Source organism: Bos indicus, chromosome 7, assembly GCF_029378745.1.
Source record: "Bos indicus isolate NIAB-ARS_2022 breed Sahiwal x Tharparkar chromosome 7, NIAB-ARS_B.indTharparkar_mat_pri_1.0, whole genome shotgun sequence".
In the NCBI taxonomy this organism is placed as follows: Eukaryota; Metazoa; Chordata; class Mammalia; order Artiodactyla; family Bovidae; genus Bos; species Bos indicus.
This window is the reverse complement of record NC_091766.1, coordinates 59,075,022-59,094,497: the sequence shown is the minus strand read 5'-3', so window position 1 is coordinate 59,094,497 and position 19,476 is coordinate 59,075,022. Positions and strand designations below refer to the sequence as shown.

Below are 19,476 nucleotides of genomic sequence, written 5' to 3'. Positions count from 1 at the left end.
TAATTTTATGGCTACAGTCACCATCTGCAGTGATTTTGGAGCCCAAGAAAATAAAGGTTGTCACTGTTTCCATTGTTTCCCCATCTATTTGCCATGAAGTGATGGGACCAGATGCCATGATCTTAATTTTCTGAATGTTGAGTTTCAAACCAGATTTTTCACTTTACTCTCTCACTTTCATCAAGAGGCTTTTCAGTTCCTCTTCGCTTTCTGCCATAAGGGTGGTGTCATCTGCATATCTGAGGTTATCAGTATTTCTCCTGGCAATCTTGATTCCAGAAGATTCCAAAGTTGATTCCAGAAACTTCCTTATAGGGACTTAAATGAAAAGGTCAATTTTTCATGTTGGGGAACAGTTTAATGCAAAGTACAAGGATAGAAAGTTTAAGTCTGCTTCTATCCCTGTCTGGCCTCTGTATCATAGTCCACAGAAAATAAAAGCTACTCTAAAGAAGTGTTGGTGACATTATGTACATTGCTCATAAACAGTCTGTTATCAATCCCAATAAACTATAAACATTTAGAAATGTTAACTACTATATTTTAAATCCCACACATTTCAGTAATTAATTATCTTCACAATGAAGATAATTCTGGGGTTACGTGACCTACTATCATCTCCCTGGCCAGAGAAACATCCATCACTTAATACAAGAGAACAGCAGCCGAACCACCTGGGTCTAAGACTGTGATTCTGAACGCCAGAGTACTCACGTCAAGAGGTGTTGTTTCTTCGATGCTGTTCTCCTCACACCTTCCTTTACTGCGTATGTGTGTATTCGTTTGGCGTATTCTAAAACAGAACAGGAAGTTTCAAAGCTGGGAAAACTCAGCTTTAATGAAAACAAAACAAAATACAATCAAGCATCAATATGAATGACATTTGGGCATCAAATCAAAACTGAAATCAGGGGTAGGAACTGGTATCCATTTCCTAGTAGACATCATTCAGGTTTATTCTCCCTCTTCTGATTTAGCTCCAGATTTATGCCCCAGGCCTGGATCTGTTTCATCATATGTCATTCTCCTATACACTATATATTCATGGAATTGTTGAATGTTAGAAATAAACATCATCTAACACAAAAGCCATTATTTTATAGATGAGAAAACTGGATCCCAGAGAGGAGTTTGACTTTATTTGATATCTATAATGTGACTTGGGGATTATAAAATAGGACACATTTTACAAAATAAGTTTTACATAAATATATATAAATTATGTATATATGTTATAAAACATAACTATATGGTCATCGTGAATTTTATACTTGGAAAGAATCTTAAGATATATGAATTTTAATGCCTTTCTCATAAGAAATATTATATAGCAAACATCTACTTGTCTACTTTGGTGATAGGAGACTAACTGTCTATCAGGACAGTTCATCTAGTCTTTGAACGTTGCAAAAATTGAAATTTCTTCCCTCTAGCTTCTTCTAAGACCTCAGAAACCAGTAATGTTCCATCTTGCCTGGGACAGCCTAAATCTTCTCTTTATAACATGTGTTCTCAGTTCTTGAGCTAAACAATCCATCTTGAGACATCCTTTATCAGTATTTTTATCATGGGCATTTCTGTAATTTCTAAAGTTCCTTTGAATAAAGTATAACTTATTATAGGTTTAAACAGTTAATGGAATGTTTGTAGAGCATTGCTTGGATAATTTAGGGCCTGGTATTTACAGTAAAGAGAAATTGAAGGATTTCTGGGAGAGAATAAGACACATGTTGTAACAGATTCATGAATGGTTTTATTCATTTCTTAAATGTTTAAGACATTTAAGAATTAAGATTCCTTAGTTATTAAAACTGTGTGATATCCATAGATGGACTTCAAGAGATTTATGTGCCCACAGATATTCTGCATACAGATTTTTAATGTTTCATCATTCTTTCTTTTGTAGAAAGAGATGACTTTCTCCATATTATCAAAGGAATCTTTGATCCCCTTTTGTTTACCTTTGATATAACAGTATTGTAGTAGACAGAAAAGCAAACTGTATTTAAACCCAAATCAACAAGGTTACAATCCGGTCTGTTCTATTTCCAAAACGCTGTCATTTTAAACAGATTACCTGGACTCTCTGAGCCTCAGATTAACCTTCTGTACAATGAAAATAATACCGCTCTATAGTAAGTAGTGAGGTCAGTGAAACTGAGAATATTAAAGTGTCTTACTTACAGATATAACACATAAAGGACTCATATTCAAGTTTTAGTCTACATATATGAACTGTAGAATGTTTTTTTTTTTTCTTTCGTGAGTTAGTTGATTTTAAAGAAATAAATGTAAATTCAAATATCTTTCCAGAATTGAAAAGGAGGATATCAGGTCCATCTTCATATTCTGGGTCTTGTTTATGGTGTTCTAAGAAGGACAGGATGAACATTCAGGGACTGCATGTTCCTGAGGTGGGATGTGGTAGAAAAGGCAAGATTTGCCACCATGCCCTTTTTTAAAGCTGGTGTAATGCAGGCTGGAAACACGTGGAGAATGAAGGGAAATCTGTGACTAGAAGCTAGTCATAAGGTTATTAGAGATTAGAGCCTGGGCTGACTCTGTACAGCAGTGATTCTCAACTTTTTTCTCTTTACATAAAGTATAGCTGATGTTCACACTCCCATGAGTGAACATGGGCTTAGAGAGATTTTCTCTAGTTACGTTGTAACCCCACCACTTTTCCCTTTCTCTTCCACTCAGTAAAGTATATGAACAATTTTATTAAAGGCATACCCATAGATATTCTCTATTTTATGCATGAACAGAATCACTCACATCTGAATTTTAAACTTCTACGATGAGGTGCAGTACCTTGCATTCATATCAGTACTCTACTGTGGGTCAACACTGTCTTCAAGAACCTCTACACTAGAAGATGGACTCGTATACGTACAGATTTTCATGGCAGAGCATGCAGGGATTGTTATATGTCTGGCCGTCATCACCACAGACAGGCTGTAAATTCTTTGGACAAAGGTAACCCATCCTGGGTAATATTCGGTAGTGTTTGCACATCTCAGAATTCTGAACAAACAAAACATAAAGTAGATTTGCTCAATGGCACTTAAGAGATACGGACTTGGTGAAAACCTCTTGATTTCCTCAATCATGTGTGACTAAACAGTAAAGGAAGTGTAACATAGGTTATACAAACTCATATATTCATTTCCCATCACTGTTAGGTAACCTGGATTTAGTTTCTTTTTTACTAAGGAAGTAGCCAAACCAAGATACAAGGAAGAACAAAGCAATTAGAAAGCAGACATCCTACCAGATAGTGCTGTGCTTTGGAGAAGGCAATGGCACCCCACTCCAATACTTTGCCTGGAAAACCCCATGGACAGAGGAGCCTGGTGGGCTGCTGTCTATGGGGTCACATAGAGTCGGACACGACTGAAGCGACTTAGCAGCAGCAGCAGCAGCAGTGCTGTGCTTAGTCACTCAGTCATGTCTGACTCTTTGCAACCTCCTGTACTGTAGCCCGCCAGGCTCCTCTGTCCATGGGGATTCTCCAGGCAAGAATATTGGAGTGGGTTGCCATGCCCTCCTCCAGGGAAATCTTCCCAACCCAGGGGTAGAACCCAGGTCTCCGGGTTTCCCGCATTGCAGATGGATTCTTTACCATCCGAGCCACCTAGGCACAGATAAACTGAGGTATGGGAGAAAACTCCCATACAGAAAATAATACCTTTTTTTTTTTTTTGTCCTTTTAAATGAAGACATTGGTTATATACAATCTAGAAAGACTCAAAATAAATGTTAGGTAATCACATGGAGTTTTGAGTTCCAGCTCTGCCACTAACTAAAGTGAGTGATTTACTTGACTTCTTTGAGCCTTAGCTTCTCATCTGAAAAACATGAATAATAATAGCTCTTGCCTCATATTGTTGTTTTAGGGAATCAAATCAGATAATGTACTTATATGCATACATAATACAGTGTTTGGCACATACTAAGTGCTCAATATATGATAGTTGTTAGTTTCCTAAGGTAAAACATACATAACTTTTTCATGTAGAAAAAGGAACATATTTGTTCTTAGTAGTTTTTTGGAATTGTGAGTTTCATGATGATGATAATAAATTTATTAATCTTAAAGGAAGCAGGAAAAAGGAAAAAACACAGAAATTTTAAAAATAGGATTATGGAAGACAAATTCAGTGGTGTCAAAAATTACATTAAGTGTTAGCAGGACTAACTACTCCAGATAAAGAACAGAGACTCTTAGTCTGGAGAAACAAAATGACTCAACTTATAATATTTAAAAGAAGTATACTTTATATTTCAACTAATAGGGTGAACATGAAAGGATGGAAAATAGATATGTACAAACACTCATCACACAAAAGGTGATATATCTATATTAATATCACACAAAGTAGAATTTAGGATAAGAACTAATGTCAGAGATAAAGAAGAGGATTTCTAATTATAAAATAATAGAGTCCATAATTAACAATCTCAAACATTTATGTACCTACAGTAGAGTCTTAAGATAATGAGGCAAAATTAGCTGAAAGGAGAAAAAGGCAAATTTATCAAACTTTATATTTAACACTTCTTTTTGTCATTAATACCACAGACACAAACATAAAAATATGTATTTGAAAAACAATATAATCAGCTTGACCTCAATGATATTTGTAGATCTCTATATCCAACAACTGCAGACTACACATTCTTCTTAAGTAGACATGAAATTGTTGCCCAAATAGACCACATTCTGGGCCATTAAGCCAGTATTGATAAATTTGAAAACTGAAGTCATAAAATGCAAGTTTTAGGATCACAGTGAAATAATATTAGTAATATATATGATAGCTATGAAGCTACTAGGCATTTAGAAGTTATGCAACATACTTCTAAATAAATCATGACTCTAAAGCCATAATGGAATACAGAAATGTTTTGAACTGAATGATAATGAAAATAAAAAATACTCAGTAGTTAATTCAGTGATTTGAAGGAAAGTTTTAGGTAGATACATAAATAGAAAAAAATCTTAAAATCAATCTAAACCTCCATTTCAAGAAGCTAGCAAATAATAGGCAAAATAAGCTCGAAGAAAATAGCAGAAAATGAATAAATTTATGAAATAGAAAACAGAAGGCCAAATGGTTGTTTGAAAAGATTAATAAATTGATAAACTATTTGCAAAATTGACAAAAGTCAAGAAACACACATTACCAATATTAAAAGTGGTGCTTATATATAGATATTAAAAGGATAATATGAAAATGTTATGAATAACTGAATGTCAATAAATTTGACAACTTAATAAATTCCTTGAAAACTAATTTCTGAAACAGACACTGAGTAGATATTTAATAGTAGTATAATTTTTGCCTGGAGAATCCCAGGGACAGCAGAGCCTGGTGGGCTGCTGTCTCTGGGGTCGCACAGAGTCAGACACGACTGAAGCGACTTAGCAGTAGCAGCATATCTATTGATAATCATTTCAGAGGTGTAAAGAAGTATTTGCTAATTTGTATTCTAAAATAATTCAAACATCTAAAGGGACTGCTTTAGATTGAGGTGAATTCCATGTCAATAGAGATATTCAGGGAGAGTTTAAACAAGCACCTTCTGTAAGTCACTGGCAAAGGTGGGACTGAACCAAGTATATCCTTAATGTTTTTCAGGTATCTGCCACTCCAAGGTTGAAAACTACCAAAATAAAGGGTGATAAAGAAGCAACAAGCAGAATTATGCCTTTTTTTCTTACATAGTACATCAACTCTGAACAAATTATCCACCTTCAAAATAGACCTAGGATTCAGCTACTTCTTATGACCTCCACTACTACCACCATAAACCAGCCTCTCTGGTTAGTGCTGTGGCTAACTAGCTGTCCAGCTTTTGCTCTTGCCTTCCTGCAGTGTATTTTCAATACAGCAGGTGCAGTATCCTTTTAAAACATAGATCATGTTACTCCTCTTTTCAAAACCTTCATTCAGACTAGTAGACAACATCCTTAAAATGGTCTACACAACCTTACATAACAGGCCTCCTGTTATTGGAATAATATCTTCCTGTATAACTCTCACTGAGGTCACTCTGTGTCAGCTGTACTGGGCTTCTGGCTGTACTGCAAGCCCTGTCTCAAGGCTTTGCTGTTCCTCTTCCTGGAATGTTCTTCCCTCACTTATATGTATGGAATTAATCTCCCTAGGAGGTGCAAATGGCACCTTCTCAGGGAGCTCTTTTCTGTACAAGATACTTAAAATTGTATCTCAGCATTTACTATGTCATTTTTCTATTGAGTCACATTGCCTGTGATCTATTATAGAGAGTTTTGTCTATTTTGTTTACGGCTATTGTTCTCATAAGGCTTCTCTGGTGGCTCAGTGGTGAAGAATCCGCCTGCCCATGCAGGAGCCTCAGGTTCAATCCCTGGGTCAAGAAGATCCCCTAGAGAAGGAAATGGCTACCCTCTCTAGTATTTTAGCCTGGAAAATTCCATAGACAGAAGACCCTGGCGGGCTACAGTCCATGGGTTGCAAAAGAGTAGGACACAACTTAGCGACTAAACCACCAGCACCACCGTTTTAATCATACACATAGTAATGCTTGGAAAATAACAAGTGCTCAATAATTATTTGTAGCATGCATAAATGATGGCTAAATGACAAACTGAATAAAGAATGTTGTTCTCTTCTCCAAGAGAAAGCTCAGCTCAAAACCAGGTTACACAGGAATAAGCACGATGGGATTTCTGGTCTGCTGGTGATACATTATTTCTTGACCTAGGTGTCAATATCACAGATGTGACCACTTTGTAATATTTAGTTGTATACTTATGATAGGTACACTTTTTCTTTTTGACTATTATACTGCAGTAAAATGTTAAATAACAGATTTTATTATGATAGCCAAGATACATACACACACACACATAGAAACAATAGGATATTATTCAGACATGAGAAAGAAGAAAATCCTTCCTTTAATGACAACTTGGATGAATCCTAAGGATGCTAAGTTAAATAAGTTAGACAAAGAAAGGCAAATACTGTACAATAAAGCCAATCGCATAGAGACAGAGAAAAGAATGGTGATTACTAGGGGATTGGAGAAAATAAGGAGACACTGGTCAAAGGATATAAATTTTTAGATACAATTTATGGTGCTGTAATATATGGTGTGATGATTATAGGCAGTCAGTTCAGTTCACTCATTCAGTCGTGTCCTATGGACTGCAGCATGCAGGGCCTCCCTGTCAATCATCATCTCGCGGACTTTACTCAAACTCATTTCCATTGAGTCGGTGATGCCATCAAACCATCTCATCCTCTGTCGTCCCCTTCTCCTCTTGCCCTCAGTCTTTCCCAGCATCAGGGTCTTTTCCAATAGGTCAGCTCTTCACATCAGGTAGCCAAAGTATTGCAGTTTCAGCTTCAACATAAGTCCTTCTAATGAATATTCAGGACTGTTTTCCTTTAGGATGGACTGGTTGGATCTCCTTGTAATCCAAGGGACTCTAAAGAGTCTTCTCCAACACCACAGTTCAAAAGCATCAATTCTTCGGCACTCAGCCTTCTTTATAGTCCAACTCTCACATCCATACATGACTACTGGAAAAACCATAGCTTTGACTAGATGGACCTTTGTTGGCAAAGTAATGTCTCTGCTTTTTAATATGCTGTCTAGGTTGGTCATAACTTTTCTTCCAAGGAGTTAGTCCCTTTTTATTTCATTGGTGCAGTCACCATCTGCAGTGATTTTGGAGCCCAAAAAAATAAAGTCAGCCACTGTTTCCCCATCTATTTGCCATGAAGTGATGGGACCAGATGCCATGATCTTCATTTTCTGAATGTTGAGCTTTAAGCCAATTTTTTCACTCTCCTCTTTCACTTTCATCAAGAGGCTCTTTAGTTCTTCTTCACTTTCTGCCATAAGGGTGGTGTCATCTGCATATCTGAGGTGATTGATATTTCTCCCAGCAATCTTAATTCCAGTTTGTGCTTCTTCCAGCCCAGCGTTTCTCATGATGTTCTCTGCATATAAGTTAAATAAGTATGGTGACAATATATAGCGTTGACGTACTTCTTTTCCTATTTGGAGCCAGTCTGTTATTCCATGTCCAGTTCTAACTCTTGCTTCCTGACCTGCATACAGATTTCTCAAGAGGCAGGTCAGGTGGTATGGTATTCCCATCTCTTTCAGAATATTCCACAGTTTATTGTGATCCACACAGTCAAAGGCTTTGGCATAGTCAATAAAGCAAAAGTAGATGTTTTTCTGGAACTCTCTTGCTTTTTCGATAATCCAGGGGATGTTGGCAATTTGATCTCTGGTTCCTCTGCCTTTTCTAAAACCAGCTTGAACATCAGGAAGTTCACGGTTCACATATTGTTGAAGCCTGGCTTGGAGAATTTTGAGCATTACTTTGCTAGCGTGTATGATGATTGCAATTGTGTGGTAGTTTGAGCATTCTTTGGCATTGCCTTTCTTTGGGACTGGAATGAAAACTGACCTTTTCCAGTCCAGTGGCCACTGCGGAGCTTTCCAAATTTGCTGGCATATGGAGTGCAGCACTTTCGCAGCATCATCTTTACTATTTGAAACAGCTCTACTGGAATTCCATCACCTCCACTAGCTTTGTTCATAGTGATGCTTCCTAAGGCCCACTTGATTTCACATTCCAGGATGTCTGGCTCTAGGTCAGTGATCACACCATCGTGATTATCTGGGTCATGAAGATTTTTTTTGTACAGTTCTTCTGTGTATTCTTGCCACCTCTTCTTAATATCTTCTGCTTCTGTTAGACCCATACCATTTCTGTCCTTTATTGAGCCCACCTTTGCCTGAAATATTCCCTTGGTATTTCTAATTTTCTTGAAGAGATCTCTAGTCTTCCCCATTCTATGGTTTTCCTCTATTTCTTTGCATTGATCGCTGAGGAAGGCTTTATTATCTCTCCTTACTATTCTTTGGAACTCTGCATTCAAATGGGTATATCTCTCCTTTTCTCCTTTCCTTTTTGCTTCTCTTCTTTTAACAGCTATTTGTAAGGCCTCCTCAGACAGCCATTTTGATTTTTTGCATTTCTTTTTTGTGGGGGATGGTCTTGATCCCTGTCTCCTGTACAATGTCATGAACCTCAGTCTATAGTTCATCAGGCACTCTGTCTATCAGATCTTGTCCCTTAAATCTATTTCTCACTTCCACTGTATAATCGTTAGGGATTTGATTTAGGTTATACTTGAATGGTCTAGTGGTTTTCCCTACTTTCTTCAATTTAAGTCTGAATTTGGTAATAAGGAGTTCATGATCTGAGCCACAGTCAGAGCTCCTTGTCTTGTTTTTGCTGACTGTATAGAGCTTCTCCATCTTTGGCTGCAAAGAATATAATCAATCTGATTTCGGTGTTGACCACCTGGTGATGTCCATGTGTAGAGTCTTCTCTTGTGTTGTTGGAACAGAGTGTTTGCTATGACCAGTGCCTTCTCTTGGTAGAACTCTATTAGCATTTGTCTGGCTTCATTCTGTACTCTAAAGCCAAATTTGCCTGTTACTCCAGGTGTTTCTTGACTTCCTACTTTTGCATTCCAGTCCCCTATAATGAAAAGGACATCTTTTTGGGTGTTATTTTTAAAAGGTCTCATAGGTCTTCATAGATCCGTTCAACTTCAGCTTCTTCAGCATTACTGGTTGGGGCATAGACTTGGATTACCGTGATATTGATGGTTTGCCTTAGAAACGAACAGGAAAACTATAGGAAATAGTAATGTGTAATATACTCAGAGTCTGTGAGTAGACTTTAAATATTCTCACCACAAAAAAGAAATGGTAATTATATAAGGTAATGGAAATGTTAGCTAACACTATAGTGGCAATCATTTTATAATCTATAAGTCTATCAAATCAATATGTTGTACACAGGTTTACATAATGTTACATGTCAACACACATACAATAAGGGCTTTGCAATGGCTCAGCAGGTAAAGAATCTCCCTGCAATGCAGGACATTTGGGTTTGATCCCTGGGTTGGGAAGATCCTCTGAAGAAGAAAATGACAACCCACTCTAGTGTTCTTGCCTGAAAAATCCCACAGACAGAGGAGCCTGGCAGACTACAGTCCAAAGGGTCGCAAAGAGTCAGATAGAACTGAGCAATTAAGCACACACACACACACAGACACAACACAATAAAGCTGGGGGGGGGGGAGCAGATTTTGTGGCTAGCACTTCTCCATGCTTAGGGATCCCCAGTCTGATTTACTAGAAATTTATAATTAGTATTTTGTTAGTGTAACTCATCTGTTGTTGTACTTGATTTGGGAAAATAATTCGATAAAATTCATGTTTGATACCTTTCTTTCTTTTTTGGGTCATCAGACTAGGTGCTAAAGTCTCCCTTCTAGGGACCAATTTGAGATTGCCCTTTGTGAATGAATATACTTCATGCTCTTATATCTTCTTCTTTCTACTCCTGACCTTGACAAAGCTCTAAAAAAGCAATCCCAAACAGGGTCAATGTAAATATGTAAATATAAGTATGTCATTTTACACTTCTTATAAATGTATAGTAAGTATAAATATGTTCAGCATAAATTTCCAGGTTATTGGGAAAAGGACTAGGTTTGGAGGGGGAGTAGGAAGTGGGTGAGGAGCCTTTCTAGTCTGCTGAAATTATAGGGTTGAGACTCCTAACTACTTATTTGACTGCATGTGCCAGAAGTTACATGCATTGTACACCCACTTTTTAAAATTTCAAAATAAATTCATTTAGAGCAAGACTAATAATCTCAAAGAGCACAGAATAATGCACCAGTGAGTAATCTTGAGACTCTTCCTAAGCATGAACTCCACGGATTCCTTGAAAGGACTTGAGGCTGTACTGAATCAGTCTTTCCTAGGCCTTTACATGAAATGAGGCTTATGGACGGCAAAAGGGGCAACAGCACTGCCCGCCCCCAGAATAAGTGAATTAAGTTAATAAGTAACTTTTTAGAAACAGCAGTTCTTACCAGAGAAGAAATGGAAGACTCTGAGCTGTCTTCCTCTTCAGAAGATCTAAAGTGGGATGGTTTTTCTTCAAGTCTTATCCTGTCCAAAGCTTCTTTTTCACTAGAAAAGAAGACAAAAGTAAATTTGGGTCCACAAAGACTGGCTCCTGTAATTTCTAGTTGGAAGTTAAACATTTCTAATAAAATATGATGGAACCACAGAACACTGCATGAGAAAGTGTCCAGGAAGACATGTTAAGAAAAGCACACAGCTGGGAACTGGCTTGGCACGCCCTTCACTTAACAGATGTGTGACATTGGACAAGTTGTTTAGAGTATTCCTTTCTCCAGGGGATCTTCCCGACCCAGGGATCAAACCTGGGTCTCCTGCATTGCAGGCGGAGTCGGTACCATCTGAGCCACCAGGGAAGTCCCATAAAAAGATGATAGTTCTGGTAATTCCTTCCTCAAGGAATGTTCTATGAGGAGCTAATATATACATATATATATATATATATATATATAAATATATATATATAAAATATATTTAACTGTTGTGTTCATAGTGTTTTTTTTCAGAACCATCATCGTCCATCATGTTCATAGGTCCCCAAATATAGTTGTTCATCAGAATAAACTAGAAACCCTTTCTAAAAAACTAATTCCTTAGCCTTGGAGACTCTAACTTATTTTGAAGGACTAATCTGTGTGTGTGTGTGTGTGTTTAAGACCTCTCTTAAGTGTGATCTAGTTGTAGAACAGATTTGGAATAATTTTTTGTAACTATGATACTGAGGGTTGGAAACTTTTTTTAAGTGACATAGCTAGTAAATATGATTAGAACTTCCATCTGGATTTCCTGTCTTCAAGTCCAACTGTTCTTTCTCCTGTACTGGGTGTTGTCAACTTAAAAGCATTGCATCTAAAGACTTGGTTTAAAGCCTGCATGGATTCATGAGCACATGAGTATTTAATCAAGTCTCTAAAAATGCAGTCCCCGCAGTAGCTGAAGGGGGTACAGGATCCTATTACTCACAAGATGCTTCTGCACATGTAGCACTTGTTTTTGTATAACTTTCCATCAGCACCAAGCACAGGGTCGTTCTCTCTAGTGCACATGAGCTCATCATTCCTCACATGCTGCCGAAAGTTACTGCACTCATCCTAGAAAATAAGAAAAGGGAAGTGGGCATGGCTTTTTCCCTTTGTGACTTGGTTACTTTCTTAAACTTGGTTTTAGGAATTCCTCTCTTGGCTCTGATCTCAGACTCACTGCACTTATCCTGGCAATGGAGGCCAAGGAACGCCCAGACTCTCTAAACTTCCCATCCTCCGCTTCATTCCGAACCTCTCTGCACTGGTCCTGGAAATACAGGGAAACATAAAACAATATTTGAAAGACCTCCTGGTCTTGCTCGCTCTTTCCATCAATCTTTCCTTTCCTCTACTTTTCACGGGAGATACGCTCTTGACCAGAGGACAATCCCACAGTTGTCTAACTCTATGAATGACATTATCACTGGCAAAAGACTGATTGAAGATGTCTTCTTTGTGATCTTGAAAAGCAAATAGAAAAGGCAGCACCATGCATGTGCACTATTGATTCACTGATGCTCAGAAGACCCTCTGGAGAAAATGGGAAAGGCATCAAGGAGAGACGCTAAAAGAGAGACTTTGAGACTAGTTTATTTTACATAAATTGTTAAAATCAGTGTCAACAAGCAACATGAAGCCTCATTTCACATTTAAAGTGTCAGACATAAGCATGCAGTTAAGGTGGTAAAGAATTTTACCCACTATTTTTCAATCCACAATTCTCCCAAACAGGAGAAACCAAAGCAATAATCGATACACACTGCGGAGAATTCTCTATAAAATTGAGAAAAAAACATTAAACTTCAAAGCCAGGAGATAAATCTTATTATAACCCAACATGACAATATTGGCAAAATCAATTTTCTTTGAAGCAGAAGATTAGCAACTTTATTATCCAAAAAGTGAAGGGGAAGACAAGAATCTGAGGACGAAAAGTAAAATAGTTATCTTCGTATCTTAAAAAATAACCTTTGCATCATTTGAGGGCTTGGCTCTTGATTTTTCTTCTTCATTCTTTTTTCTTTCTTTAGCTTCTCGCTCACTGAAAAATTTTATAAAAGGGAGAGAGTAGTTTTTCCAGAGTCATTATTGAATTGTTTAACCAAATATTTCTCCAATTCTAAACATTAGAATGTCTAACACTGTTTTCTAGTATCTAAAAAATACATGAGATTCTTTTTAAACAAATAAGTTCTGATCATTGGGTTTTCATAATTGTGACAGTGCTGTCAATTTTCATAAACCCAGTTTCTATACCATCATCTAGAGTGATATACATCTGAAGGGTCATTACATTTTTTCCTAATAGGATTATTTATGACTCTCAGGTAGAGAGTTGCTTCATTTCTCCTTTTTATTTTTTTTATTGAATTATAATAACTCTTCTGTATTGATTGTTCTTTATATTACTATTATGCTTTAAAGTTTATAAACATTTTAAAAATATTATCTCCTTGAATCCCTACAAAAACTCTATTGTGTAGTTATTATTCTCTTTATATACAGGAGGAACTGAGGCTCTGCAGAGTGAATGGGTCTGTCCCATGTCACTTATCTGAGACACTTCCTCTTTGAAGGTCAGTGATGTTGGCATGATACAACAGGGTGTTCTCCTATCCCAGCTGCTCCTGGTATGATTATGCTTCTCATAATATTCAAAATAGAAATTCCTTATGAAAGTGCTTTGGAAACTTACTGTCCTCTTCTAAACTGAGGAGCTATTAGTATATATTTTTAATGTGTGATGCCAAACACCGTACGTTTTAAATCAAAAGGAACTGATTTCTGGGAAGCAGACACAGCATATCAAACTGATTCATAAACCTCTCTACTCACAAGATGCTCTGACACATAGCACACTTGTTGGCATACGTCTTGCCATATGGGCCTCGAACAGGGTTGTTTTCTTTGGTGCAAATAAGCTTTCCATCTCTCACCATGTTCCGGAATTCATGACACTGATCCTGCCAATAAGAACAACAACAAAAAAGAGCTGTTTCTACAATCATCTGATCTTTAAAACAGAAACTATGATCGGTTGGTTATATGTAAACTCATAACCCTTGAGGAGGAAAATTAAAATCTAGAGAAAATAAAATTTTAGAGATAAAATGTATTTTAAAGCAGCGGTGCCCAACCTCTTTGGCACCAGGGACCAGTTTGTGGAAGACGATTTTTCCATGGACTGGGGCTCGGGGGGTGGTTTTGGGATGATTCAAGCACATTACATCTATTGCGCACTTTATTTCTGTTATTATTACATCAGCTCCACCTCAGATCATCAGGCATTAGATCCCGGAGGCTGGAGACCCATTTTACGGGCACTATGTTCAGTATCTGCTTAAGAAGTCTGAATCCTCTCCACAGCATCCCTTCAAATACTTGTCAGCCCCAGTGGAATTTCACTGCCACCTAAGGCAGCCTGTGCCATTTTTATAGTTTCATTGGGTTGATCCCCAAACTTGTTGCACTGCACCTCAACTCATTACTTCACACATTAAAAAGCCCTAGACTGAATTGAAAGACATCCTTTGGCAAGGCGGCATATAAACATCTAAAGTTTTAGCTTTGTTCCTCAAGAACAAATTTTTTTTTTAATTGTTTCAGCAAATCTGTATTATACTCTTAGCATTTTGTTGTGTGTGGTAATGGATTTCTTTTGGTTGTCATTAAAAAGTCTGTAAGATAAGCACGCATTATCCCCATTTTACAGATGAGAGGGAAAAAGTTCACAGATAGTAAGTGATTAAAATCAGTGTTGGAACAGAGATCAGAAACCTATTAATAACCAGGCTATAGGTTCCTTGCCTTCTTTGCCTTTACATGACAGAAGATAAAGACTCCTGGCACATCTCTAAGAACATGGAGCTAGCTGCCGTCTTTGCTCCTTGCAAAATAAGAACCTTAAAAAGAAGGCAATGGAACTGGGCCCACAGGATTTAACCCCTGTTGAAATTTTTGAACATCCATAGAAGTTTGTCTTAAACATTTTTTTTAAGCCCAAAGAGTTACAGTATATGAGAAATTATCTTTAAAAATGCTATCAATAACCTAGATTGGAGTTACCTTTCTTTAAATTGTGGTACCATGAATAACTCCAGACCTACTTTTCTTTGTTTAATAGCATTTTATTCTCTGGAACTGAACACCTGATCAACATGAGAAATGTCTCATAGCCATCATTTTTAAATTTGCTAGAATTTTGTTTTCCTCTTCCAGGTACCTAAAATGCCGCATACATCTGTGTCTATGATAGCACCCCTGTGAGGATATTGCAGCCTTTGCTCTTTGGGTGCAAATCTCTAGCTCTTCCATTTGTTATCTGTGGGTAGTTAACTTCTCTGAATTTTTTCCTCAACTGTAAAATTGGACGCTACCACCTACTGCACTGATTGTGGGCAGATTTAAATACGATGGTGCATGTACTTTATAAAGCTTATTTTAGTTTGCTTTTGTAGATAACACTGATTATGGGCATATTTAAATACGATGGTGCATGTACTTTATAAAGCTTACTTTAGTTTGCATTTGTAGATAAGACTGTAGCTTTCTTTTTGCCACAGGCACAAAAAATATCTAGGTATTTTCTATACGTACATATAGGTTTTTTCCTTTTTAGAAATTCTTGAAATAGATATTTTTAAACTTGAAAGAAATTTAACAATCTAGAATACATGTCCAGTAGAGGTCATTTCAAGTTGTACAATAAAGTATTTTCTCAAAGCCGTTGATCTACCAAAATATGGGTAACAGATATTCCCAATTTATTTTTCAAAAATGACCATTACTACTACTGTTTCATTTTGCTTAGTCAGCATAAAACTAATGAAAAGTTGCCTCTTTAATGGGAAAACTTTCCTGGGGAAATTTCACTGTTTCACTCTTCTCAGTCCATAGCTGGATTAGAAGAGGTTGCACTGTGTCATCGTCTATGTGCTGGTGGTGTAAAACATTGAACCTCATTTTTAAAACCCCAAGTTGAACACAAGAGGGCACTAGAGTGCCAAGAATTTACCATCTGGAGCTCCAAGCTTTAGATCCTTTTCTTGTTTATAAATTTGGCATCTATTTGCATAACTGTTTTTAAACTTCAGGGGGGAGATCAAGTTGATAACAATAATTTGACAATTGCCATTGTTCCTATAATGTGTGGTAACTGCATCAGAGTTGCAGTTCAATTCAGTCCTGGTCGTGTCCGACTCTTTGCAACCCCATGAATCGCAGCACGCCAGGCCTCCCTGTCCATCACCAACTCCCCGAGTTCACCCAAACTCATGTCCATCGAGTCGGTGATGCCATCCAGCCATCTCAAGGACAGTTAAATTCCATGTTATTTCTTTGAATATCTGGTCATGTCTTTCTTGTTTATCATCAAGTTCACAACAACTGGGACAGAGTATGCATTCCATAATATGCATTCTGTTTATTTGTTGAATAAACCAAGCTTGCAACCACTCATCCAAATTTAAGCATAAGCATGCTCAGGTGGCACTAATGGTAAAGAATCCACCTGCCAATACAGGGGATGCAAGAGACGTGGGTTTGATTCCTGAGTCGGGAAGATCCCCTGGAGAAGAAAATGGCAAGCCACTCCACTATTTTTGCCTGGGAAATCCCATAGACAAGAGGAGCCTGGAGGGCTGCAGTCCATGAGGTTGCAGAGTCAGATGTGACAGCAGTTGAGCACAAGATACGTCTGGCATGTATTACCTGTTTTTCCTTGTCCTTTCCGGTTGTGTTCCTCGTGTATTCCCCCTCTTCCTTCTTTTTTTCAGCTGCTTCCCTTTCCCTTGAAGAGAAAAATGAGAAGAAACGTTTCAACCAAAATGAACAAAGACCTCAGGTATGCTTAAAAAAAAAAAAAGTTGTCTTGAACGGATGAGTGATTATTTAAGACTCAACAATTAAAAGCTCATTTTTGAAAAATACTCACAGCTTTTCCTTACACATAGCACACTTGTTACCATGTGTCTTGCCATCTGAACCCCGTACAGGGTCACTTTCTCGGGTACAAATAAGCTTTCCATTTTTCATTTGACTTCTAAACTCATCGCATACATCCTGAAAAGAAGCAAAAATTATATTGGAGATGGCTATTTTCACATAGTATTTGACTGAGCTTGAAAATTTTGAAGATTTTGACTTAGGAGTTGGGCAGCCACCTAATCTTGCTGTGGGAGGCTCTTTACTGGACCACAGAGGTGTCCAAGTGGTAATTTCTGAAGGTGAATTCCATCTTCAACCTTAATTCCTGCTTGCCATGTAAGGCTACATAGTCCAAAAATGATCACTTGGACACCTCTGTGGTCCAGTGTAGAGCTCCCCCACATCAAGGTTAGGTGGCTTTATAACCAGGTCACTTTAGAATGGGAAGATTATGCTGGATTATCTGGGTGGGCCCATTATAATCAAAAAGATTCTTATGAGTGAAACAGGAAGGCAGGCAAACCAGAGTCGGAATGATACAACATTAAAAAAAAAAAAAAGGCAAAGAAAAAGATCTTCCCCAGAACCTCCACCAAGGAAAGCAGCCTTTCTCTGACACCTTGACTTTAACACACTAAGACCTGTTTAGGACTTCTGAACTCCAGAAATATATGATGCTGAATCAGGGTTGTTTTAAGCTATTGTTGGTAATAATTTGTTATAGCAGCCAAACCTCATTTTCCCCATCTATAAAATGAGATAGGGAAAATCTTAGTTGACCAGGTTATTGAGATAATTAAATAAACTACTCTTTATAAAAGTGTTTTATAAAGTGTTAGGCTGGAAGATTTCCATTTGGTGTTAAATTTCTGCACCGAACAAGTTATCAGTGATATTCACATTCATGATGACTTCTGAGCTTCTAAGCATAAGATCTTGACTGGCAACAACTGGCATGCTCTTTCCACCTTTTTGATAGTCAAGTAATGACTTACAGAAAGACCATTCTTGCCCAAACCTAGTTAATGATTTACCTTTCCTGATGCTGAATCAGTCCCATTTGACCTGTAGACAGATTGCCTGTTTTTTTCCTCTGCTTCTCTTTGCCTAAAAAAGAAGAGTTCAGTAGTCATGTTGTTAACACATATCCAGGTTTGGAAGAGGCCTAAGAGTTTATGTATCCTAATCCACCTTCTTCATAGAGAATCTCTCTGCACCTCTCAGAGATGGACAGTCACCTTGGGTATTAAGAAGCTCCCCACCACAAGATATTCTAGTGAGATCAACTCAGTTAATGTCCAAGTCTCCTTCATATATGTCCAAATTAATCTCCCTGTAACTTTCATCCTTACTTCACACCCTCAGGAAAGCATGGAACAAGCCTGCTAAATCCATTATCTCTTCCTGATATTAATCCTTCTGATATTTAAAAGCAAGCTTCAGGTCTCCAAGTCCAGCTTCCTCAGTTCTTTCACCTTTTTTTCATAAGTTGTAGTTTTAATTCCTTACCAATTCATCATTCTTGTTCCTAAGCTTCCCTGGTGGCTCAGATGGTAAAGAATCTGCCTGCAATGCAGGATACCCAAGTTTGATCCCTGGGTTGGCAAGATCTCCTGGAGAAGGAAATGGCAATCCACTCCAGTATTCTTGCCTGAAGAATTCCATGAGCAGAAGAGCCTGGTAGGCTACAGTCCATGGGGTCACAAAGAGTTGGACATGACTGAGTGATTAGTACTAATATTTCAATTTATCTAGGTTACCAGTGGATTCCAAGATAGAAGACAAGTGGTGTAGGAAGTACCTTAGGATTACGGTTTGGGGGGCAGGGGTTTCTTTAATCTTTTACCTTTCTGATAAAATATTTATGCTAGTGGTTCCTAAGTTTTCATGTACATTAAGAATGACCTGTGAGATTTTAAAAATCAGATTCACTGTCAATCCCAACAGTTTTACTGACAGGATCTACACTGAGATTCAGTAATCTGACTTTTAATAACCCAGGTGATTCTGATCCAAGATCCAAACAGTACAGAACTCTGGTACATGTATATCTCTTTCAAAGTTTCATTTGGCTTTATGCTTAAAAGAAATGTGTATGAATATATATAACATGAATATATGTGTGTGTGTATTTTAGGGAGCTCCCTTTTCATATATAAGAAATAGGTTGTTATATGACTCAGAGAACTCAAACCGGAGCTCGGTTTGAGTTTCATTTCTTTCAAACAACATAGAGGGGTGGGATGGGGAGGGAGGTGGGAGGGATGTTCAAGTGGAAGGGGACATGGGTAAACCTATGGCTGATTGATGTTGATGTTTGGTAGAAACCTATACAATACTGTAAAGCAATTATCCTTCAATTGAAAATAAAAATAGGGAAGTGGTAGTCAGTGTAACCTGAAGATTCAAACAAACATTAAGTCATGGAACCTTAACAAAATATTAGGAAAAAGAGACTAATGATTCAGTCTGGTGGAATTTAATTTACAGTCACGGATCT

The 19,476-nt window shown here is 37.6% G+C and overlaps 1 protein-coding gene across 3 annotated transcripts in view; it reads right to left on the bottom strand.

The window, feature by feature from the left end:
• Nucleotides 1-19,476, bottom strand: part of SPINK5 (serine peptidase inhibitor Kazal type 5) — a 258,121-nt gene that overhangs the window by 8,204 nt on the left and 230,441 nt on the right. For 2 of the 3 annotated variants that reach the window (XM_070793788.1, XM_070793789.1), the window contains exons 23-32: nt 18,011-18,083; nt 16,984-17,111; nt 16,761-16,839; nt 13,887-14,014; nt 13,020-13,092; nt 12,229-12,318; nt 11,992-12,119; nt 10,977-11,076; nt 2,897-3,027; nt 715-793 (exon numbers count right to left, since the gene is read on the bottom strand). In XM_070793788.1, the coding sequence (XP_070649889.1) occupies nt 715-793; nt 2,897-3,027; nt 10,977-11,076; nt 11,992-12,119; nt 12,229-12,318; nt 13,020-13,092; nt 13,887-14,014; nt 16,761-16,839; nt 16,984-17,111; nt 18,011-18,083 (1,009 nt within the window). The remainder of the gene's footprint in view (nt 1-714; nt 794-2,896; nt 3,028-10,976; nt 11,077-11,991; nt 12,120-12,228; nt 12,319-13,019; nt 13,093-13,886; nt 14,015-16,760; nt 16,840-16,983; nt 17,112-18,010; nt 18,084-19,476) is intronic. The other variant, XM_070793790.1, reaches the window with a different exon arrangement.